Raw genomic sequence first — 26336 nt, forward strand, 5'->3', positions numbered from 1 at the left:
AGTCAGTCATTTGCTGGCAGCAAAACTAGAACATTTCCTGTTTTTCCTCTCACTGTAATCAGGATTTGGCTGTCCAATTTAGGCCTGCCCTAATTACTCCCCAGCAGGTGCCAATCTGGGGGAGGGCAATAATGGGAAGAGAGGAAGTAAGGACATTTTGCATCTTCGCACTCATATGATGAGAAAACGCTTTCTCCCTTCGCCTGAAAAACCTGACTGAGTAACAGGCGGCAGGCACCATGGGGTTATCTGAGCGTGCGTGCTCGCACTGTTGTACAACAACCATGTAAAGGGTTTTCTATTTATTTCCCCTCGTAGCTTCACAGAATTACTTTTCCCAACCCTGGTAGAATTTGTCTTAGGCCTGTGGTAGATCATTACAGATGTCACCTTGTCTATGGAATGGTCTGGTGGTGGGCACCGTCACAGGGAACTTGGGTCAAGAGGGAGACCGAAGGTATACTAGTGTCCTATGGGAAGGCATCAGGATATTCCTGACGGCCACAATATGTCAAGAACAAAAAGCAACAGCCTTGCTCCCAGTATTGGAACCGGAGATATAGTTACGCTGTCTGGACAAAATGGTGAGATATAAATGACAGAAATAACTCAATTCCTATAAGAAGGGCAGACCAGACCATGGTGACAAAACTATCCATGTTCCTGTCTACTCACTCCACTGTGCACTACATCGACCCCGCCACACTCATTAGCCAAAACGTTGTTTTTGGCAATTTATCCTTTCTCTTTCACATCAAGAATTTTCTTTGTCTCATAAACAATTTTCTCAACCTTCTCTTAATTCTCTTATTTAAAATAACACATAAAACAAAAACACCTTTCAGGTGACCTCAGCCCTCCAGCTACTACCCCATTTCTCTGTTCCCCTTTGCAGCAAAACTCACTGTAAAATTTTGCCTGTACTGACAAGTTCTCTACTCCCAGTTTCTTTCATAAGCTCCCACCGATCCAGGCTTCACTCCTACTAACCCACAGAGACAACTCTCGTGACGATCACCAATGACCATGTCCACACTGTTAAATTTATCACTCCGTCGATGCTCAGTTCTAATGCTGACTGAACAGCAGCACCTGGACCAGCTGCTCACTCCCCTCCACCCCTTTACTTGGTTTCTACATTCTCTTCATTTTCCCATTGCGCCGATTGTTTCTCCTCATCTTGCGAACTCGTTAAAGTCCTCAGTCCTCTTCTCGGCCGCAGTTACACTCATTCCCATGAAGATTTCATCTACTCCATGGCGTTGGATACCATTTAGATACACTATTTATATGTTGACGGCCTCCAAACATGCGTCTCCAAGCCAGACCAAGCTCCTCTTGATGCACACATCCCACTGCTTACTCCGTATCTCCATGCGCGTGGCCAATCGATGCTCCAAATTTAAATCCTCATCCACATGCCCATAAACCGGCAGTGCCCTCTGTCTCAATAGCTGACAAGTCCATATTTTTACCGCTCATATAAAAAATCCTAAGAGTCACTTTTGATACCTTTCTTTCTCTCACACTCTATATCCCATCTGGCAGGGAATTCTGTTTATATTCAGAATTCACCCAGTTCTTACCATCTCTGCTGCTATTAACCAGTATGAGTTGTTTTCATTCCTTACCTGGATTATCTCCATAGGCCTTAAATGGTCTTCTACCTGCTTTCATCCCTGTCCTCTGACAGTATTCTCAATACTTATATTTTAAAATATAAGTGAGATCATGCTGCCAAAGGTATGATTCCTATAATGGCTCTCCATTTCACTCAGAGGAGAACTTTCTACAATGTCATAAAAGGCCCTAGGTGGTCTGGCCCTCTGTTCCTTTTGGGACATCCTTCTGATAACCTCCCTGCTCACTCTACTCCAACCACATTGGCTGTTGTTCCTGAAAAATGTCATGCAGCCTTAATGGCCTTTGCTCTCCACAAGAGTACTCTTTCCAGATACCTTATCTAACTCCCAAAACTCCTTTGAGATTTTTCTCAAACCTCGATCTGACAGGACCTACTGGGGCACCCTATTTAAAATTGCAACCTCCTTCTCTTACACGCCAGAGTCTATCCGTCCTACTTTATTTTCCCCCATAGTACTTATCTTGTAAAATTCTTAATAGTAACATATAGTATGTTTACATATTATATTTATTGTCTATCTCCTCTCTTCCATCTCCAAGAGAATTTAAACCCAATGAAAGCAGTAGTTTGTCTGTCTGGTTCACTGCTACATCTATAAACTCTTGTATACTCAACAAATATTTATTGAATGAATAAAATCCTAGAAACTTAGTAAATAAACTGTTTTAAAAATAATCAATTGTGTCAACAGTTACTGAGATAAAAAAAATATTCTGACAGGTTTAAAAAGTTTAAACACAGAAATTAACTAGGGCACAGAAATAATCTGAAGCATATAATCACAGAATCACTGCCAATAATCCTAGAGGCATCGTGGCAGACAGGGAAAATGCCTGAGAGCAAATACCCTGATGTTCATAAAAGAAAAGAAGGTAAATTATAGAAACTGGGTGAGTTTGGAATTACAGGCGAACTTCTAGAACATATTATTAAAGGTGGTTTGTAAACAATTAGGAAGTGGTACTCACGAGTAGCCAGGAAGATCTCATAATGATGAAGTCATATGACTTTGTTCCTTTCCTAACTGGGTAACTCATTGACTTGAATAAAGAGATGGTAAACTTGGCTCAAGTTGAGAGATTTTGTTTCCTAGGGCCATTTGTAAGCTGTCCAAGACAAGAATTCTAACAAAAGTTTTGGCAGAGCATGGAGCAGTCGGTCCCAAAAGCGAAGGGATCAGAAGATTCCCGAACAAATATCTACTATTGTCCATTGCTAGCTTTTACGTGCCCATCTTGGGGAGACGTGAGGGAAGGTTAACTGCATTAAATTAAAAAGATCAAGAGTAGGAGGACACAAGCAAGAATTCTAACTCTGGGTTTCATAGTTGGAAAAACATATGAACTCCTGAAATACTCAGTAATAGATGAATGTCAAGAAGTCTCAAAAGATATGTCCCCTAAATTCTCAATTTAGCCCTGTCCTGTTGAACGCTTTTGAAAGAGATGTACAAAGAGAAACAAAGATTGCTTGTAAAATCAAGAACATCATGGAATTCGGAGGAACGGCTAATATTTTTTGATGACAGGATGAAAATTCAATGTCCCAATAGACTAAAATGATGAGCTAAAAGTAACATTAATTTAATGGGAAATATGAGATCTTGAATTTGAGGTAAAAAAAAAAATCTCTCTACAAATACAGCATGAAAAAGATAAGGTGAATTTCAATGATGACAACAGTCCCTCACCTCCTGCGGCCACTCAGTGGCTGCGTCCTGGCAATTCACCTCCTAATGTCTCTCGCCTGCCACTCCGCCTGCTTCTCCTCTAACTCAGGCACTCATTGCCTCTCTTCTACCTCCACACTCTTGCCTGTCCGATCCATCTTATACAAAGCTCAGCAAAATGTCCCTAAAGCCCGGGTCTGCACCTGGTACTCCGTTTACGCACCTTCGGTGACTCCCCCCGACCTAATTTAGGCCAAATTCCTTGAGCCTGGCATTCGAGATCCCTCACCATGTTGGGTCAGCCTTCCTTTCCAAAACTCAAACACTCATCATTTGTTTTTCCTTTTCCTGTTCTTCTTCTCCTCTCGATATTGCTCTGTTTCCTTTCTTTTTTCAACTCCTCAAGCCTAAATCCCGTCTAAATCCTCCACATTCTTCACGAGGCCTGCTCCATATCCTTTATCACGCCTTTCTTGTCTTCCTTAGGTCACCTCCTCCTTCTGGAGCACCTTACCATATCTTCTGTCATAAAGTAGTGCTGTGGATAGAAACATGTCCTATTTTTTTGTCCCCTATTTCCCTTTCTATTCTCTACCAAGAATGTGAGCTCATTAAAAGTATAACATGTGATTGATTGACTGCTTTATTCTCACACACTCATACAGTGGCTTGGATCTGGTAAATACTCAATCAATACCTCACAAATGCAAAGAGGATGTACTAAGAAGCACTATGTCCCGCACTGGGTCCTGCACAAAGGAGGTGATGGTTTTGCTGAAGTACAAAGAGCGCATCTGGAAGACTAGGCTCAGCGTGGGGTACTCCTTGTTAAGAAAGGCACTGGCAAGAGAGAATTAAGACTGGGATGGTTTATAGACACAAGACATATCAGAAACCAAGAATATTCATTCCAGGGTGGGTAGGGGAAGATAAAATGGAACATGTGAGCTATCTTCAGATATTTGAAGGGCTTTAAAGTATAAGAATTACACTAATTTGGAAGTACTGTGTTCAGTAAACAAGAAACTGTTCAACGATAACTAGTCAGCTTTGTGGATGTAGCGAGCTTCTCATCACTTGACATGTGAGAGGTAGGATCATAAATGATGAAGAGAAGATCTCCTGTGATAAGTTAGGTGCCCAGCTATATGAAGTTAAAAGACTTTCTTCTAAATAATAATAATATATAAATGGCTATTAGTAAGACTATGATTCTAGAATCAACTGTGCCTTATTTTGGCAGGTTACATAACATCTCTAGTATAATTAATATTAACCAGCATTATTATTTATTAGAACTACTGGTTGAACATAATGAAATATAAGAAAAAGAAAATATGATTTGCTTTTTTAAAAAAAGCCTTAGAATTCAATGGAAGTTAAAAACAAACATAACAGTAAATTTTAAAAAAGTTATTAAAATATAACTGATTTTAACATGTTTTTTAATTTCTTTAATATTTAAGTTTTAATATTTAAAATCCGCTATGTAATGTCTCATTTGGTTGATGTGACATTGGTACAATTACTTTCGAGTTTTGTAAAGCTGAAAAGATAACAGTCTATCTTAATTCCAATCTTAAACGACCAACCATGAGGAGTGGTTTTTAAAATTTTTATTTGTGTCTCTCTCAAAAGAATTTTGAAAAATATTATCCTTCCAATATTTAAAAATTGATATTTAACATCTGTCAGCATGAGCTTAAATGGTAGCAAAAGATATAATTTGGGGCATATTATAAAGAGAGACACTTAAAATTACTATTTTAAGTATACCCAATAGAATCTCAATACCAGAGGGATTTGATATCCACCATTTAAAATATATATGAATAAGCTCTTCTTTGACAGTTGGATATTTTTCATTTTTTTCTTTGAATTATTATTTTTATTTCAGTTCCTCACTGAATTTTATCCATTAAGAATACACATACGTATGCTTAAAAGTATTTTATTGATTACGAGTTTTCTGCCAGAAATTATTTGCACAAATTAATCTAAAAATTTTAAATTAAGATTTTCTGTTACCTTGAGTATAATATAATTAATTATACGTATGATTTAAACCTACATATAATTGTTTATAAATTATTTTTGAACAGAAAAAGTTAAATGTTTGTGGGAAAGCATCTCTCAGTGGGGTGGTTGGGTTTCTTTTAACCGGTTGATGTTGCTGTGGATAAACATCACTTACTGCTGGAATAAAGGAGGTTAAGCATTCACCTAAGTTGTCTTTCCTAACCACTGCTTCCTGGCTCACTTCTAATGTCACCGTCATCTCCTGTACAACATCTACATTTTCAAGTCCTATTTTTTAAGACCCGCTGTCATTTGGTCTTACTTTTCTCATTAAGCATTAGTTCCTACTACCTTCTACTAGGATCTCTGTTCCATTCAAACTTCCTCATGCCCCCTTCCAAATTATCAGGCAGCGGACATTTGTGCTTCCTCTCCATCCCTGTGATGTCCTTATCTATTCTCTGCACCTCCCTAAATGCCATTCGTCTTCCTAAGAGGCGGCACAAATCTCACTGTCTGTGAAATCTTTCTGGACTCCAATCACCTTTTCTCTCTCATGTTTTATTTCTTCTGCTCTTATATCCTGTATTATACAAGTACTACATGATTATGTACTGTACTTTAGCTACCTATACTTAATTATATAGCACATAAAATTTAGTATTTTATTATACATTCTTTCCTCCTCTAATTGTTTCAGCTCTTGTCAACCAGACCATAATTTGTTCCTATTATTAGCTTTTTATGAGAAGTGCTATGATCTTTTCCATGAGTTCAAAGAGATTTTTGAACCCATAAAAAAGAAATCAGAGAGAAAACTAAAGGTTTTCAAGTTCATAACAATGGTTTTTCATTTCCACTGGTGCCGAAAACAGTAAAAATGTCTTTTCATGACAGTAGGAAGGCTACAGATCAAACATCAGGAGAAACACATTTGTAAGAAGTAAAAAAAAAAAAAAAAGAATAAATCACATTATAGATTATTAACAGTTACTAAGGGTTTGAAATTGCTTTCCTTTAAAGATCTTTTAGAATCACATGATGGACTAATCAAGATCTACAATATCCTCGAGGAAGACAAATCTTATGATTCTATGCTTTCACGAAAATCAAGGCTGACATCTCATCTAACCTAGCCAATGGCCGTTTTAAATGTCCCTGTCCCTTTGTCTCTTTCATCCCCTGAGTGAGTATGACTACATAAGCATCTAGGAGACTATTTCTGTGGCTCATGTTCCCATCGGGCTCCTGGACAAACTCTAGGATGGTCCTTTTCTATAGTGGTGGAGAGTTAGCTGATGAAGGCAATACCACAAACCGCAACAATCGGCAGGTTCTAAAGTCACGTTGCTCAGCTCCCAACAGAAGCGCTACCTGTAGGCCGCAGCGCAGGTGTCCTTATACTCCTGGAGCTTCACACACACCATGTTGAGGAACTGATCTGAGTACGCGCTCAAGTCATGCATCAGGTTCATGAGGTCCTGCACCGTCTTCTCCACGATGATTGTGCTCTGGAAAAGAACACACAGGGGGCACAGAAACTCGTGAGTTCTTTTCACTCGAGGAATGTGTCCGACAAGGAAGGACAACTAAAATGATGTAATCAGTTAAGACACTTGAGCTTTCTTTGGGAAGATGTGATATTTAAAAATATTGATTAAAAAACGACAGCAAAATAAGCATTTTACATAGTGCTGGTCTCCCAAAGACCCAAGAAAGTGTTTACTGTGGAAGGACATAGGACAGGGATTTTCAAATTGATTTCATGGAATTCTTGGCATCTACAAGGTATCTCTGTGGCTTTTCAGATAGAGAATGTATATTCATTTGGGGCCTGATTTACCACCTATAGAGCTCTACTCTCAGGTGAGGGACCTATGAGAAACAGCACAAAGAGAAAAGCCTTCTAAGATTTATTTTAAAAGTTTTAAAACAATCAATCTATTAAGAACAACGACTAACATTAGCATTGTGCCTCACAGCTTGCAGAAGGTTTTCACGTACACAGCATGTTATCTCACTTAGACTCACATAATAATCATGAACATTTATTGGCTTCTTATAAGTGCAAAGTACAGTGGTAGGTGCTCTACATGCTTCGTCTCATTTAATCCTCTCAGCACTCCTAGCTGCAGAAGGATCCTGTCATCGTGCCCAGTTTAAAGATGAACCAGGCTTAGAAAAGGGAAGTAAACAAAGTGAGGGCTCCAGGCTTTGCTCTTTTAACTGCACCTTTCTGCCTGAGTTCTGTCTGTAGCCTGATCATTTTCTCATGAGATCAGAGTAGTCCCTATGGTTGCCACTGCAGAAGTGTCCAAACAGATTCAGACGTATTTTTGTAGTGAATCAGAGAAATCTCCAAGGAAAAAATAAGCCCATCTTACAGCTAGAGACTGAGAGCATTATGCAGTAACTCAATGTTGTATCTGAAAAGAGACCTATTCAGTAAATTCTCAATCTTTAGGAAAAGACTAAGTTGTTTAAATCATTAGTTCATATCTCTTTCAAAAGAAGCAGATTACACTGGAGTAAATATTAATCACAGGCTTAGAAGCTTGGAATCCTTTGGTCAATAGATGGTTTGGTGAGTAAGTATTTATTTATACCGAATTACCTAAGCTCTGACAGACTTAGCCATAAAAGTAAACTTTGAAAAAAGTGTTTTTTTTCTAGTCTGACAGTGACCAATAAAAGAACCAAAGGAGTTTTATTATTATACTTAAACAATGACTATGGGGTATAGTGTTTTGGTTAATCTTTTTCCTTCTAAAACTTAAATAAAAAAGGATAAAAGTATACAGCTTTTCTCAACACGATGGAGGATTAGTTTAAATTCTGAGTTTACATGTGTTTAGTTATTCAAGATTATTTGGTTATAGAGCCCTCTTATCTTCTTTCTCTCTCTTCCCTTCTCCCCATTGCCCCAAAGCAAAACAAACCAAAGTTGAAAAGGAAGGAACAGTTATATTCTGTAAGGCAAACCAAATTACAGTCTCTATAGAATCCCCACAAGTTCAACTTCCTTTTCTGTATCGATTTTAAGATTAAAACACTGCAGCTTCACCCTGATCCATAATCCCGTTTCTCTGCATTTGTGTGTGAGTGACAGGAATTGATTCTGCTTGGCTATATGTCCCCATGCTGTTCAGAAGAATCTAAAATCCTCATCCTGATTCAGAACACAGGATATCCTACAGCATGTAAACAGTAATTCATAAAAGGAGAGTGCAGTCCAGCCATCCTAACAAAGCCTATTTGAAATCTGAAAGAGTCGTAGGGATGATGAGCACAGGGAGACTGCTCAGATTGAAAGGACCTGGTCCTATTCCCAATTATGCTGTTGATAATCAACTCTGGGGCAGGTTTGGGTAACCCCTTCCTGCCTAATGACTCAATTTAGTCTTCTAATAATTAGAGATAATCAGATGGCTCCTCTAATCTCCTGGTCCTCATCGCTCGGGGACTCGGTTGGTGCACTGGTGCTTTTACACCTAGGAAAGACTGTGCAATTGTCCTAGGTCGCCCCAGGTATGTTTGGTCTTCCTGATTAGACGATCTACTTTTTAAAAGCAAGACTGGCCTTCTTCTCCTTTTGTCCATCTCCCGCCCTTCCCTTTCTCCCACTTGTTTATAATTTCTCAGCAGTTTTGGGATACTACTACTACTAATAAAAGAAACAGTACTGATGACATGCATACACACAAATAAACCTTTCTGAATGTCAGACATGTGAGGGATGCCAGGCGCAGACATCTTTGCATTTTGAAATCTCTTTGAGTGGATTCAGTTTGATCTGTATCCCATGGCTTGCAGGTAACTAGAACTATGCTGATAACCCTCGGGGGGAAGGGGAGACTGTAAGCACAGAGGTACAACCCCTAGAGATAAAGGGTTTGGAGTAAGCAGAAAGTACCTGCAGGAAATGATTAGAATGCCATGGTTTAATATGAATGGTTGTGCTGATCAACAAAGGACCTATGTGATGCTATATGATTATATGCAATTTTCCAGCTATTTGGTTGGTTTACCTTGTCATGGTAGTACTCTGGATAATCAATCACTACATTCTCTTCAAGGAAAATGACATGATAGTTTGCCAAATGATGGGTATTTTTACAAGAGAAAAAAGTTCCTATTTTTCAAGAATTTATAACAATTTCCAAATCAGTGGCTCTGACAGACAAATGTTGAAAATATCCAATTTCTAACAAGGTCAATTCTATTTTTGTTTATATAATCTCTTTGGCATTGCAAATGATTCACTGATCCATTATTAATTTTGGGATTTGGTAGTGTTGAATATAATGACTTCTAATAAGTAAAACTCTGATTTTATTCATTATAATTTTTATTAAACACATCACAAATGATTGATATTTGTTCAAAAACAACTGAATTCTTTCTTGCAACTTATTACCAGATAATAAAGTCTGGGCGTGACATGAAAAATGAGAAAAGGAGGAAAAAAATCCCAGACTGGAATACCCGATGCCATTAAAAAGCCATTGCTATGAAAAAATAAACGAAAATTTCTTACAGGAATACACAGCAATCTAAAACACAAAGAGGATGTATAAGGACCAGCTCTTTCATTCTGCACTTTTAAAAAATTTAACGAACGAATGAAGATGACTGGACCTTTGTGGCCTCAACCCCTGTTTGCAAAAATGGGGCTCAGAGCAGGATATTGATATTAATATTATAGAAAACTGGTTCTAAGTTCAAATAATTTGACAAATGCTGAGTTAAAGAAACACAATTTCTTCACTGGAGGACTCTGGAAACTTTTCGTACGCTAATGTCATTGTGAATCATGCAGAGAAGAATGTGGTATCGATCTTCCCCTAACACTAAGAAACCCTTTTTCATAGCATATCTTTTCACATCTACTGGTTTGGGAACAACTGTCCTTAGTTCTCTGGTCAGACTGATGAGGATGCTGGGCCCAAGGACATGCTGGAGGACACAGAAGGAGTCTGGTAGGAATAGGGTGAGAATCCCAGTCTCTCCCTTCTCAGTCCCTGCCTTTCTCCACACGCCCAGACTTTTAAGCTCTGGCTCCTACCGGCCCCTCTAGCCTTCTCTCTAGCTGTGTGGTGCATGCTCGCCCTTGTGATCTGACCACACTAAGTTACTAGTTAGTCATTCCTTGAATGCACCGGGCTATACTTTCTGCCTTTGTGCCTTCAAGACTCCCAACTTCCGGGCCTGGGATGACCTTCCTAGCTCTTGCCCTCTCTTCGCTGAAGAGTCAGCTCAAGGGTTACCTGCTCTGATTTAAATGCCCCTCTTCTGTGCTTTCAGAATACCCTGGGCATAATTTTAGCTCAAGCTCCAAATGGGGTATGGCAACCAATGAGTCACTTGACCATTTCCTGCACCAGACTATAAATTCCTTTTAATCAGTGACTACGCCTTTGCATAACTAGCAAGGTAATTGGTATACAGCAGGTGCTCAATAAATGTTTATTAGATCAATTAATGCGAATGCATAGCATATTCAGAATATGGTGAAATACAGATTTAGAGTATAATTATAATGCCAAACAGTGGGTTTAAACCCTGATTTGTAGGGTGCTGTCAGACCACAGCCTCTTCACCACTACTTTACTGTATCTTAATTCCTGTGGTTCTAAAGACTGAACATTTATTGTGATTAAAGGTCTTAGATTTCTCGATAAAAACATTACTAATTTCACTGGAATGTATTATTTTCTATAATGGCAATCTCTATCTCTATTTCTCTATTTCTCTCTCTCTCTCTCTCTCCCTCTCTCTCCCTCTCTCATACAGACAGACAGACAGACACACACACACACACACACATACACACACATACACACACACACAACTATATATGCCAATTTAAAAGTTTTAAGATGAACAAATATATTCACAACTCAGGAATAAACTTCAAAAAAATAATAATTAAAAAACCCCTTTAGTTTGGACCACGTGGACTCTGTAATTGTGCTGTTTTGGTCTCTGGATCAGGGATGGTTGAGAGAGGGTGCCAAGAACATAGAGTCCTAGGAAACTGCTTTAGAAAGAATTAGAAAGAAAGCATAAAATAAAGTATCTATCACTTCAGATATACACCACCAACACCAAACGCCCATACCAGCAATTGTGGAGAAAGGGGGCTACATGAATGTTTGATGATGACATAATGTTTTTGTTTATTCAGATATATTCAACTACAATTCAGTAAAAGCTGTCATACCATGGTGTCCTCACAATTACTACCAACTCCAAGTTGTAGCTGGCTGTGAACAATAATAACCCCAGTTTTACAGTGGTGATCATTTTGTAATGTATACAAATATTGTATTATAGTGTCGTATACCTGGAAATTACATAATGTGATATACTGATATTACCTCAATTAGAAAAAAAGGAATAACTACAACAACAGAAATGACAGAAGCCAAAAGGAAATCTGCTTTCTGTTTTTGAATCTACATTTTGATTTGCATGATGCCTAGAATGTTCTGAACATGTCTGCTTTTTTAATGAGCCAGCTGGTAAAAGGCTGCACGTCCAGGTGTTGGTGCCTGAGGAACTGGCATTTCTACTCTCCAGTCTAAATCATCTTCCACTTCCTAAGCAGGATGATCTTTGAAAAAGCTGTATCTCCCACAGAAATGAGTGTTTATGTCCATCCAAAGACACGAACGCAATACACATAGCAGTTTTATTTATAGTAGCTAAACTCAATAAATAAAAGCGATCCTCATGTCCATCAATAGTTGAATAGGCAAATAAACTGTGGTATGTTCACATGATGGAATACTACACGGGCGTGAAAAAGGAACAACTACTGACACACGTGACAACATGGATGAATCTCACAGCCCACGTGCCGAAAGTAATCAGACAGAAAGGAACACAACTGCGTGATTATTATTGTGGTTCGGAGAAAGGAAAAAGTAATTTCTGATGACAGAAGGCAGAAGAGTGGCTACCCATAGAGGGGTCAGTCCTGAGCGGAAGAAGAGAACCTTCCAGGTACTAGAAATAGCTTGCTTGGGTAGCAGCTGTGTGAGTAAAAACTTATGTAAAAAATTCTTAAGATTTGTGCACTTCACAGTTAGTTTAACATCAAAAAATTTCAAATTATATCTGAGTTTGTCTGTCACCAACTTCAACAGCTCTTTAATGCACTCGGCTCTACATTCTTCAGGTTACCCATACGGCCCTTCATGACATGGCTTCTGTCTACCCCTCCAGCTTCATCATCCGCCCTTGTCCCCTTGCCACTCTAAGGTCCTGCTACCTGGGGCTTCTTCAGAACTTCATTCCCATTCCAGGGCCTTTGCACATGCCAGAAGGTTCTGTCATTTGTCTTCCTTTCCTAGAATAATTTTTCTTATCTTTTAGGTGTCTCAGCTAAAAACTCCTTTCTGTGGGAAGACTCTCTGTAACCCCCATTAGGTCTTCCTATTAGGAACACCTAGAACATCTCCTTTTGTTTTCTTTCTCTGGAGAACCCAGAATTATACCCCTTTGCTAGAGGAGGAAGAAGTAATGCCTGGGAGGGACATGCGGTTGCTGGTTATGTGTGTGTGTGTCAAATTCCAATTCTGAGAAATTTATGTCCACCTGTTACATGAATAGGCACCCCTTCAAAATCTTGTCTGAAAACAACCATCCATAAGTGTATAAGTATTGTATTCTAATGGTTTTCACTTATACTATATTTTTAAAATGTGAAGATGTAGTAGTATTGTTGGCAATCCTACGACTGAGAAGCATTCAAAGGGACCAGAAGTTGTCTGGGAAAGAGCAGAGAACTTAATTAATTGATTGAACAGAAACATATTTATTAGGTGAATATTTTCTCTGTGCCGAATATTAGGCTCACTGCAGGAGAGAAAAAGCCAGAGGAGACGAGATCCTTGCCCTCCAGTGATTTTAGATATCAGTGGGAGGTGACAAACAAGTTCACAGATAGGGGCAATAAAGTGTCAAGGTGCTGTCCGGGGCATCTGTCTACTGTACGGCAGAGGCAGAGAGGAGGAAAGAATTAATTGGACTAGGGCAGAAAGGGGTGGGGTGGTGAAAAAGAGGAAGTCATGATTGGACTGAGTCATGGAAGACAGTGACTTGCAGATTTAAAAAATATGGGGATAAAAAGCCCTTCAGACAGATGGGAGCAGCATGAACATGACATGGCATGGAATTCAGGACATTTCAAGTGGCTCTTCATGGCTGCGGTGAAGGATGCGCGTGTGTGTAGGTGTGTGTGTAGGTGGGTATATGTCACGAGGGCAGGCTGAGGGAGGTGGTCAGAAGCTAGATCCTGGAGGTCCTTTTATAACATATACATAGACAGTACTAAATTTTGAATATCTTTCTTTTCCTCTTCTCCAGCAAGAACATACAATAAATCCAATCTGATGTCACTTATCGCTAGATGATCCACTCAAGTGTAGGAAGATCATTTCAAAGGGTTTCACTGTTCAGAAAAGACAAATATACAACCAACAGGGAAATACATTCCGAAGCTCTCTTTGGCAGCCTAAAGAGTTAGGAAGAATTTACAAAAAGGCTTAACCAAAGAAAATATAAGGTCAAAATTTTTGGCAATCGGAAAATTCTATATCCTTTTAGACTGCACGTAAGTGATTATAAAATTTATTTGCCAATTAAAAACTTGAAAAATGCATGTCAAGTAAATTATTACTAATATTTTTTAACATTTTGAGTAGAAATAAAATCTGTACCTAACATATCTTATAAGCACAGCTGGCTCTTTCTGGGGTTTATTTAGGGCTTTGTGATTTCATATTTGAAATGAAACTAAATAGCAGAAAAAGGCAAAGAAGTATACAACAGTTGTGCATAATTAGGCTACGAGATCTCAGGGGGGCATTTTTGTTTCCCTAGCTAACATTAGGTAATATAAAAAATTAGTTGTTTACCTCTATACCTCAAATCAATGTAACTCTATCTAGGTTATCAATTCCCCTTGATATGTAATGGAACCCGGAGAGTGGAAATAGAGCAATGAGTAGGTGTGCATTAGCACTTATTTGTAACAAATATACCCAGCTCCACCCCCTCTCCCCACCCGATACACGCACATATACACCGCATATTTCGAAAGACCTTAAGGCTGCCAATTCAGCAAAATACATAGTGCTACATGTTCAGGGAACATAGAAATATAATAACAACATTAGCGGTTATAGTACCAATAATGCTCTTGGTATAAAGCAAGTCTCTTTTCCCAGGAAAGATAGTCTAGTTGTGATAACGTCATTCAGAACAAGAAATAAGTGATATTTCTAGAGAAGGTGCAAGTAAGTGCAAAGACAATGTAGGGGCCAAGGAGCAAAAGGGTGGGGGAGGCCTGAACCGGTACTGGAGGATGGGTGAGGTTTGGACACGTGGAGGAGAAGAGGCAAGCTGCTTCAGGCAAGAGAAAAGGTGCAGGCAAAGGCTGGGAGCAAGGGGCGAGCTGGTCTCCTGCAGCCAACAGGAGACGAGTGTGGCTTGGGGAGGGCATTCCCACTGAGGAGGCGGGAGAGGAAGGGCTGGCTGGACGGGAGCCGACCTGTGGGACCTGTGGAAGGCCGCGGGGCGGCGGGCCAAGGGCTCCTTCCTGCAGATGGGCAGAGCAGGGCAGCACCTTAGGAAGTGCAGCTCAGAACTGACTCTAGAGCTGAAAGGAACCCTTGCTATCCACGGTCTAATTTTCCTGGTTTAAAAACAAAAATGGCTAAAATAAATATAAAAGAGCCTGTCAAAGATACATCGCTAGTTTATGGTACTCCAAAGTCTAGAATCCAGGTCTAGAAAAATCTAGATCCTGCTCCCTCTGGCCAAAGGTGATAATTAGAGCATTGAACAGAATAACTTATTGCAGGTGACTATATTTATTGAACAAAAAAAGAAAAAAGAAAAAGATCAATGCAGAGAGTGAGTCAGAAAAAATTCACTTGTCACCATTTGAGGTGACTAGACTATAAAATCAAGTTCTTTTTTGAAAATTGCTAAAGAGAAAGAATTATGCATTTATTCTGTCTTTCCAGCAGGATCTCTGTCTCACGATTACCAAACAGAGAAAGCTCCCTGTGAAGGAAGAATGCCCACAAAGAAATGCAGGAGAAATCACAGAATCAGAAAACCACTTGGCAGCCCTTAACAGAACGACTGATTGGGGTAAAGATGATCACTTGGCACTAAAACAAATAGATGAAAGTTGGTAGGAAAGTGAAGATTTTTGTAGCGGCGAAGTTACACCACACAGATGACTTTCTGGTTACGTGAGCGAATCACACGAGGAAAACCGTGACTGCCCCGTGGAGGGACCGGAAGGTCACACTCACATCCAGGGGTCAAGCTCAGCATCGCCGATGTTGGGAAGTCAGCTCCTGCAGGTCCACAGATGTGATGGAAGATGAAATACAGCAGCGTCATCTTACCGAAAACATTTAACTATAGCACAGCAAAGCACAATCAAACTGTCGAAAACCAGTGACAAAGATAAAAATCTTAGAAAAAGCAAGAAAAAAAGAGAAATGGGATTTGAAAGGAAGAAAGCAGACTTCAGGCCTTTTCATTCCCATGTCAATGTTCTTGCCACTACCCCACGCTGTGCCCCGTCCTGGGGAAAAGGGTGTGAGACGAAGGTGGACCCGGCTGACACATGGGGGGTGGATTAGACACCTGACAGTTCACAGTGAGGCTGACTGGGGCCCCGGCGGCAGTCAGGGTGGCTTGAACAACAGTGACAGGAGGAGAAAAGTTGCCATAAAAAAAAGCAGGGACAAAGCCAAAAAACAACAAAACAAAAACAAAAACAAACACACCAAGGAAACAAAGTATGATAGAAGCTGAGGAGGAAGAATTTCAAGGAAAAAGGCTAGTGTAAGGGCATCCAACTTTTAAGGAACAAACCAGCCACCCACGGAATCCTCCGATGAGGAAAGAAGAACCCCAATGGCGGACTTACTCCGGGTCAGAGTGTCTCCTGGGATTTTCCTTCCCGGTTGTATATTTCTGGGTATTTTCTTCCTGCTCGGAGGGCCCACTATCACGCTCTACAGTCTAGTTATAGACACATTAAAAAAATCCTTTATTGTTTTCTACGTAAGTTGTTTGTTTAAAAAAAAGGTAATTTGCTCAAAGAAAAACGATTTATTTAAAAAAGCAGCATAAAAGTTAAAAGGCATGAAAAAAATATATAGATGAGCTTATAGAAAACAGAATTCAAAGATAACCAAATTCTAGTCCTTAATTGACTTGACTGGTGAAGGTAAACTACTCAGTACCCTTGTTTCCTTTCCCTTATACTAGACATATCTGCGAATAGCATTTATAATCCAAATGTGACTGTTAGAACAAGCTACCTACCTATCATTCATCTGTCAATCTATCCAACAATTACTGAGCACTTACTATGTGCCCGGCATTACCATTGTGCTACACTCTGAAAATATAACAACTACAATGAAGTGTGCCAATAGTATAGGTCTAAGTGCTCTGCATGAATAATCTCATTTAACTCCCTATAAATTTTATTTTAACCATTTATAAGGTTGGTACGATTATCCCTGTTTTACAGTTGGGGAGACTGAAGTACCAAGAGACCGAAGAGTTGTCCAAACTAGCACAACTAGAAAGTTTTTGTTTCAGCCAGTACTTGAACTGAGGTAACTTGAATCTTTTGTTGCTTCTGGTAAAAACACAGAGAGTCAGTGATGAGTTAGTCTTCCTAGGTAGCGCACAGTGCCAAGTGCAGCATGGTCAAGGTGAATGAGGACTGATTATGGAAGGTTACTGTCACCTACAGATGACAGTTTCAATGGTGGGTTTGGAGAGACCAGAACCAGGTTTACAGGAAGCTGAGAAGGGAGAGAGCGAGGAAGGCGGACACTCATTTGAGACGTTTGCCAGTGAAAGGGAGGTGTGAAGTAACTCCACGAGGGGACAGGATGGAATCAGGAGAGGAAATGAAGATTAGCCCCTCCTGCTGCTCAGTTGGCTGTCATGTATGACCAGCCTTCTGGAGACACAGGCCATTCTAATGCCACCAGCCAGGAGTCTCTTCAGTGACAGTTTCACACCAGCAAGTGCTCTTCTCTCGTCACAATTCCCTGATTCCCCAGCCTCTGAATTTACCCAGAACTGATACCTAAGACAAAACAATTGGTCATAAGGACACAAGATTGTCATATGGACTCAGGCTAATAATACAAACTTTCTTAAACTTATCTTTCCAAAATTATGTTTCTGCATAATTTTCCCCCTGCCTTGCTGACAATATCAATGTAGCATTTTCTAACACCCTCTTTTTTCCCCTGAGAACTCAGAGTACTTCACAAATATCTCAATCAATATCCCAACAGATTGTGAGAAAGTAGAGCAGTCATTATCATCCCTAAATTTTAGCAAGTCTAACACTTAAAGCAGTTTCCAGGAACAAGTATAACACTTAGAAGGGTTTTTAAAGAACTCCTGAACGTCAAGCTGCCACCGAAGGTGGTCTTAGATGCTTGCATTTCTTTACGTTTCCTAAATTCTCATCCGCTCTGACTAGGTTCTGTCATGTCGCAGAGCGTCTATTCACGGAAACCCTTCTTTTGATGTAGTGGTATTATTCCAGCATTTGATGTGATTATTTTGTCCTTTTAAAGATTACATGTCCTCAGTCACTCTATTTGGTGCCAACAAAGAAACAAATCTGGAAATTCACAGAGCAGAGTCTTTACAATGCTCCCTTTTTGCTAGCAGAGCCAAGGTCTCTTCGGCAGGAGGCCCCAGTGACCCACGTTGGGGCACGATTCATTAGGGAAGAGCTGTGAATGTATAAATCAACATGTCAGAGGAGGAAGTCCGGCTGGACCCAGTGGGAGATGCACACCACACACACGTTTGCCCCACTCTGTGCGGGCTCGCCTGTCTTCGGTGGCTCACACCATATAATAATCAATTATGCTGACAACTTTCCCTACAAATTGTTTCAGCCTCAGTTACTCATGCACCTCAGAGGTGAGATCTGGGGCCCTCGAAGGAGGAGAATGAGCAGGGAGCTTGGCTTCCAGGAAAACGGAGCATATGGAGCTGTTAGGGAGAGAGAGCATGCGAGCGAGCGTGTCCGCGCGAGGGAAAATTTGTTCAAGGGTAAAGATACAACTCAGCTAAGCCTCATACTGGGAGAGGCAATAAAATTTGAGAAGAACTAATGAATTTTAAAAAGTAGATCCTGTTCTTGAAAACTGGTCGTGGTGAACCTAGCTTTCCCGCTCATTCTAGGAACAAAGTTAACTGCTTTATTTGACCTTTGCATGCTGAGAAAAACATTGTGCATCACTGGGCAAAAATCAAATGATGAGCAAACAGAAGACCTGGCTCCAAAAACGGTTTTAAAAGTTGACTGCCTTTGGGGTATTGAACGAATTACTTCCTTTCTCTCTTCATTCACAAGGGGTGTGACTGTCTTCATGAACCATGGTGACATCGCCAGTCTGCCTACCATGGTTTAGGAGATGAGTCATTTCCGCTTTCTGTTCCTAGATTTTAGTTATAAAGGCACATTATTTGTAGAGAGAGGGGCCTATACGAGATTAGAGATTACCATCATGCTTTCTGATGAACTACACTCAGTGGTACCCTACCAAAGTTTATGTGAAAGGGACGGTAATAGTATCACCCACATACTGCCAGGAAAGCAGCTTCTCTCCTGAATCCAAGAAGAGTGAATGGTTAAAAATCAGAAGATTGAAGCTTTGATGCATTTTGTTGTAAGACAATCTTTTCACACAGGAAATGCCCATGCCACTGGGAAGGATACAGCCGACACATTATTATATTTCCAGACTTTACGGTTTCACCACCCAGGAAAAAAATGGATGAATATACATCCAACTTTTTATTTTTCCAAGTAATGATGCTTAAAATAAAACAAAACCAGATCACCTACAATGTCACTGTTTTGATAAAAGTATGGTGAAAGTATGAATATTTTAACAGTAAAAAATAGCAAGGAAATGAGAAAAAGACAGTCCCTCCCAAGAAAGTAAACTGGAAAGCATGCACGTGTGTATACACACATGCACATATAATGCACTGCCTATTACATCAACCTTACTCTACCCATTTTCTGTAGGTCCCATGTGGGACTGGCTGGCCCAGGATGGCGGACGGGCCTTTGGGAACCACTGCTCTAGGAAGCAGTGTTAAGCATCAGTAACAAGAGTACATGTTTTGCAGGTCACTGTGCCTGCTGAGACCTATATGCCCAGGGGCACTATTCAACTGTTGTGATTATTTTCAATTCTGGGGTAGAGGGAGGTTTGCTCTTAAATGGGACATCATTCTATCAATGATGAGCTTCATATTTATTCTAGCGTCTCTTATTAGACTAAAGAGGAGAACAGAGACAGGCAATTATGTTTTAAAAAGTAGGAGAAATTAAGTACACAAAGATTCAGCTGTCATGATTTTATCTTTGGGTTGTAAGTACAAAATTTTTTGAAATACAAAATATAAAACTCAAAAGTATGAAATGGAATAATAAAATTGTTCAATAGTCTCTTACTGCGGGTAACTTAGGAGGCACTTTAAGAACAGGCAGATATAATTTGGAAAGAAAACTCTAATGATTCATAAAATTACCACAGTTCCCATGTAACCGAAAACAATAGAGCCCACCACAAAATGCGGACAGAACATTCAAATCATTTTAATGGTTTCTCATTTTTTTCTTTTAAACTCTCTGCTCCTTTTATTACTAAGAATTTTTTTTAAATGAAAAGAAGGACGTCCCTGCTGTCCATTTTCTTCTTTTATTGTTTCCCTTTTGTTCTAAAAATGAGGGTAAAATTAAGTGCTTAGATCACTAGAGCCTTCCAGATGGTCAGACAAATGAGTACTGTGGCTCCTGGGCCTGGTTTTTTCATAGATATGGACATACATCTCTCATTTGGTCTCCATGGCTCTTGTTCAATACAAATTTGATTTAGCCTAAGTACCTTCAGTATGTGACCATCAAATTTCTGTCTAGAATGAGGATCAAAATTGGTTTAATTGCTTAAATCAAAATGGAAATTTTCTATGCACTTATAAAGCAGCCCTTACTTTCCTGGTATGCATACGTGAAATAAAACATAAGTTTATATGATATATATTTTAATCTTTGCAGTCACCCTTCTTGATCACCACTCTTCCTCCGGTTTATTTCATTAACCCTTTCCTGGTCCATAGAGCTACTATTTCTATTACAATGCCAGGCCATTCTTCTTCTTCTTTTCACATGTTCCCTTTGCGATCCTCCTTTCTGTTTAGAACTCTCTACCTCATAGAAAGCCTGTGGGTAAGGCCCGGATCACAACTAAAAGTGTTTTATTAAATAAACATCCATATTTTGCTGACCATATACCAGGCATGATTCTAGGTGCTTTTAAAATGAGTAACTCATTTAGTGCCCATAGTAACTCTATGAGGTACATACTATTATCATCCCCACTTGACAGCTGGTGAAACACAGGAGAAAAAAACTTAGTAACAAGCCAAGGTAACACGATTAGTAAAGCGTGGAGCCAGATGCAAAGCTGGTCAGGGTGGCCCCAGAGCCTTTGCTTTTAAAAATAAGAATAATAAGTCTACGGCCATGCCACCCTGAACGTGCCTGATCTCGTCTGATCTTGGAAGCTAAGTAGGGTCGAGCCTGGTTAGTACTTGGATGGGAGGCCATCTAGGAAGACCAGGTGCTGTAGGTGTTAAAAAAAAAAAAAGAGGAGGAGGAGGAGGAGGGAGAAGGGTGGGGAGGTAGAACATACAGGGAGAAAGAAATTAATGATCGAGTCACAGGGGATGAGAGGAGGGAGGGGAGCACGGCGTAAGAGGAGCCACGGATCCATTGCAAAAATCTGGGCGTGGTGTCCACTCGGACGGTGGCGCAAAGAAACGTGAGGCACGCGACGGCGCTGCGCTGCTCGGGGTCTGAGGGCCGGCTCCCCACGGAAACGCCGTTTACTGTTCTCCATCAGCACAGGCTCCCACCACGGCTCATGCCCAGCTGCCAAAGTGGTGTCACCGAGCTCAGAGTCGGGACGAGATGTGCGGAGGCGCACACGGTGCCGCAGTATTCCTGCTGTCGGCCACAGTGATAACCAAGAGCGTCGATAATGGTAAAATTCAGTAATGTCCCAAGTCTGCCACAGCCAAGAAATAAATGCAGGAAGAGAGACACAGACAAAAATGACAGCGCTTATGAAAGAGAGAATACGCACTCGAATCTGATGAACGGAGAGAAGGCAAGCGTGAGCGAGCTTGCGAGGGCGAGCTCGGAGGAGCCCCGCGTCTGTCGGCGGCAAAGACAGAACACCGGGAATCTCGCCGCCCACCCTCACGCCCCCTAAGCAAGGCCTTGCATCTTCCTCCCTGCCGTATGGAGATTCTTTACTCATGGGAAACGGACAGAGGGCAAGAAGGAGCAGACGTTATTTCATGAAATAAGCTTTAGGTGAACAATAATCTGAACTTGAGTAAAAGAGGGAAAAAAAAATTGGGAATTTAATGAGTACTATTTATACACAAATCTAGATGTGGCACTGAGAAAAATCTGCATGGAAAGCTCTGATACAGAGAGAAGAAAAAGTCATGTATCACAGGGAACTAGCAAGTTTTAGAGAAAGCTTGTTTCTTTCACTCACTGAGGTTTCCCCAGAGCCAAGCGAATCTATATTAAGATTGTGCACAATCTAGATAGAGTCTAGTACGATCATATTTAGTCAGTATTTTCTGTACTATGTGAATTTCCATTATCTCTGTTCCATGAGGCAACTGTCTTTGAAATTCTTGTCACTTGAATACAAAAGGACGCTTGTGTGTCTGAGAGACGTGTTTTTATGGAAAACTTTCTGCCTTTTTCTTTGCTGCTCAAGAATTTAGTGATATTTGAAAATTCAGGAACTTGCAAAGGTATATAATATGTAATAACATAACTTTACTAGGCACAGTACAATATAGAATTTTATGTATAAGGCACTTATCGAATGCTTGTTGAATTGAAAGATTAGGGCAAGATCCATCTCATTATTCAAAACTGCCAAATAATGGGCTGTTTGCTAATTGACATCTGAACATATAATTATAACTGGCAACCCTACATAGCAGAGCACCTGAGGTCAAAAAATCAGGCAGCTTCCAGATCCCAAGTGGCCAACTGTGGCCTGAATTGGAAGTTAGTTAACATAGTTCTCACTTTTATAATTGCGAAAAGGAAGCGCAGCTGTAAACCTCAGGCTGGCATTGAGAAAGCCAACGCTGAGCTTGAGGCCCCTTCCGTTTAACCGAACACTGTGCTCTTCTTTCCCCAGTCCCACACTTACTTAAGAAATGAGGATTTCCGGCCATAACATTCTGGATTAGAATTTCTGGATTTTATCTTTCTGCTATAGTGTGGTACAGCTTGAATACGGAAAAGTAGGATACCTGACTAAAGAACTTTTATCAATTTCTTTTTTCCAGCCCATTTAGTGAATATTCTTGAGCATCTACTATGGAAAAACACCGCGCTAAGGAGATATGAGCATGGAAGGGTGGGAACTGGCCTTTATGAAATACGTCCAGTCTGCAGGGATTATGCGACGCGGAGCTACACGCGTCATCTCGTCTAGCCCTCCCAAAGCTCATTTCGCAGAGAAGACAGGCTCAGAAAGGTCGGATTCCTCACCTGAGCTAACACAGCGCGTGGTGAGGCCCAAGGTTGCCCTTGGGCTGGCATTATTCCAAAGCCTGTGTTCTTTCCATTACACCACATGGCGACTAAAACTCCAAATTCTCAGGCAAGGCCCTGGCATAAAGGAGGCTACAATCTAGTTTTTGGTCTTCTTGAAAAGGATATAAAAGATCTAACACAGAAACTTAGCTACCCATATGAGGTATGTATGAGATGCTGAGATGCTCTGGAAGGTTTTACAGACAAGCTAGAATCTGAGTTGGGCTTCCAGGGACGGTAGACAGAAAAGCTGGACCTTAACGACATAGGCGGGAGGGGAGAAGCGGGTGAGTGACCCGTGTTCCTCCAGCTGCTTGGGGAGAGGCAGAGCAGGGCCTTTGAGTAAAGGCATAAGGAACAGGGATGAGGAAGATGCTCCCAGGGGATGTACTTCTGGGTAAAGAAAGCAGACCAAACGTACACGTCTACTCTCTCTCCCTCCCAAAATCTCACTGAAAGGACAAAAAAAAAGATATTCTCTCTTTCCACGACATAAATCTACAATGGAAAGGAGGATAGGTGGGAGAAGACAAAAGCCACACAATTTTGGAGGCTGGAAAGTAGATCGGAGTGGTAACTGCCCCTAATACAAGGGTCCTCATCCCCCGGCCACAGACTGTTACCGGTCCATGGTCTGTTAGGAACCGGGCTGCACAGCAGATGAGAGGTGAGCAGGCCAGCAAAGCTTCATCTGTATTTGCAGCCGCTCCCCAGCACTAGCATCACCGCCTCGGCTCCACATTCATATCATTAGGAGCTGGAGTCTCATAGGAGCACCGGTCTCTGGTGCCAAAAAGGTTGGGGACCACTGCTCTAATAAACTTAAGAAAGTGGAATCCTATGTCAGTAGTAGAAACAGCTGAGAAGCAATCACATCTCTACCGTGAATTCTCTAGGTGTACACGGGTGTGGGGACAAATGGGAAGGAATGACTAACATAGGATTAGTTCAAAGACTGTTTAAGAAGAAGTTAAATCCCCAGGCCCCTCCTCCATTGGGTAACTGTCTCTCCTCTACTCTGGTAAAAATCTGAAGGTTTATTCCCTGGAAAAAGCAAAATAGAGGAGATAGGATGAACAATGCAGGATGGGAGGACAGAAAAAGGGGGGAATTAAGAGAATGTACGTGTACCAGAAGCCAAGAATCCCCAGGCCTCTTACATCTTCTTCCCACTTGGTTTTCTGGATGCTGATGGTGAGGCCAGCAGATTAGAGCATCTTCCTCTGTGGAGTCTGGTCCATGAGGCGTGACCTCAAGACACTAACACTGGTGGTTTCCCAACCAAATGGCTCAGTCATATCTTCATGGTTCTATGACCCCAGCCCAAGCCAGGCAGTGAGATTAAAAGAATAAATCAAAGCTAAAGAGCTCTTGCCCTTAATATTTGAAAAACAGAAAGGATCGCTTTGAACTACTACTACTAAAGACAGTTTAAAGTAATTTACTTATAAAACTCTTGGTTTTTACCTTCTGTGGTCTTGAAAATTATTTGATTACCAAATTGATGAAATAACCTCAGATTCATGCTGGTTTAAATGAGAAGGCCATTAACACACTTGCCTTAAAGATCCCTTGGAACCACATAGTCAGATAACACAGAGAGCAGTGCATGAGCTATAATCTTCCTTTAATTAAGTTAATCAATACACATTTGCTCAGGGTTCTACTGAAAGGACCTGGTGTCTTTTAACATGCACACCCACCTCTGAGGCTTCTAAAAATTAGTCTTTGGCAGGTTTAAGTAAGTGATTAGAGTTTCTCCCTGTTATCCTACAGGTCATGCCATGTATCACATTTAAGTGAATGTGGCAGGATAATCTTTTGAGAGACTAATTTCTGTTCTAAGTGCTACAGGAAACTGGGTGGGGCGGGGGAATGCAAAATAGATTTTTCTCCTTCTCTGATCCCACTTGTGAAAGAATAACCAAGTCTTTGATTCCCCAAGAAAGGATTAACAGCTTCCTTTTGCTTCCGGAACTCCCCGAAAGCATATCTACCACCCAGGTCTCTGGGAAAGGAAGTGGACTGCCTCCGTGGGGAGAGGTAGGATGTTTTGGCAGCTTTGAAATGACTGGTGACAGTGACGGCAATGATACCACGGAGCTCTGACCGAACGCTGACCACTATGCTGGGAAGTGTTCACATTACTACATAGTTAGAAATACTTCATCCTTGCATCAAGCCTGTACAGAAGGGACAATTATTGCCACTTTAAAAGGAGAAAACTGAGGCGCAGAGCGAGAGTAGGAACTGTGTCCAAGGCCACACGGCTAACAAGAGGCAGAGACAGGATGCGAACTCAAGTGGAGTCTGGCTCAGAACCCACTGGCTTAACCCCATAATGACTCATTACAAATCAATGATTCGCCATTATTTATACTACTCTCTCTGCTGAGCAACAGACCCGTGTCCTTAATGGCCTTCATGGTGGGCAGAGCAGTGTGCACCCCACTTAAATGGCTCCACACCAGCACGCTGTGCTATGGTTTTATACAGTGCTTGTTATAGAGACTAGCAGTTATTAAATCTCAATTTTTTTTTTGGGGGGGGGACAGTAGACTCTCGTTGTCACTTTTTGTGATTCCTAATTTGCTGCTTCTTAAAATAATGTGAACCAGAAAATCAGATAGACAAACATTTCTAGAATAAATAGGCTTTGACTAAGGGATGGTGGGTTTATTATGATCACTATTTATGTAACTTAAAAGCTTTCAATTTTGCTTATATTAACTAATTGTACTTAATTTCTGAATCAATCAAGTATTCAAGCAAAATAAAATGCAAGAGCATCACTGTCTTCTCCAACAATAAGCCAGGTGTGCAAAAAGTAATGTGAGTACTTTGACGAGTAGACAAAATTCATGATATGGATGGATTTTTTTCATAAGCTGTGTTAAAATGTAAGTTTCTTGAAAGCAAAGCCTGGTCTTACTCACTTTTATATACCCCAGAGCACCTAGTATTATATCTGTACCTAGTCAGCAATCAATTATTATTTATATCTTGAAATAACCATAGTAGTAAGAGAAAAAGAGTCTCTGGCATCTCACCGGTGAACCAACTGCCTCCAGTGAGGATGAGAGCGACACAGGTGGGCACACCTCTCGTCAGATGGGGAACGGGGAGCACATCAACAATGTGTCTAAAATGAGAGGAAGAAGCCAGGGCTGTCCACCCAGGGCTGGAAAAGACGAGGGCTCAGTGAGGACTTCTATGTCCATTGTCCCCGGGCCACCAAGTGTTACCGTGGCTTATGGGTACTAGCTGTCCAT

At 40.7% G+C, this 26336-nt stretch overlaps 1 protein-coding gene and 1 pseudogene across 1 annotated transcript in view; one reads left to right on the forward strand and one right to left on the reverse strand.

Annotated features, from left to right (window-relative positions):
* Positions 1-26336, reverse strand: part of EXOC4 (exocyst complex component 4) — a 632532-nt gene that overhangs the window by 126763 nt on the left and 479433 nt on the right. Inside the window, exon 12 of the mRNA XM_016148762.2 lies at positions 6708-6844. Coding sequence (XP_016004248.1) covers positions 6708-6844 — 137 coding nt within the window. The remainder of the gene's footprint in view (positions 1-6707; positions 6845-26336) is intronic.
* LOC118610920 lies at positions 20943-21061 on the forward strand (annotated as a pseudogene).

This window comes from Rousettus aegyptiacus, unplaced genomic scaffold (assembly GCF_014176215.1).
Source record: "Rousettus aegyptiacus isolate mRouAeg1 unplaced genomic scaffold, mRouAeg1.p scaffold_m13_p_13, whole genome shotgun sequence".
Lineage (NCBI taxonomy): Eukaryota > Metazoa > Chordata > Mammalia > Chiroptera > Pteropodidae > Rousettus > Rousettus aegyptiacus.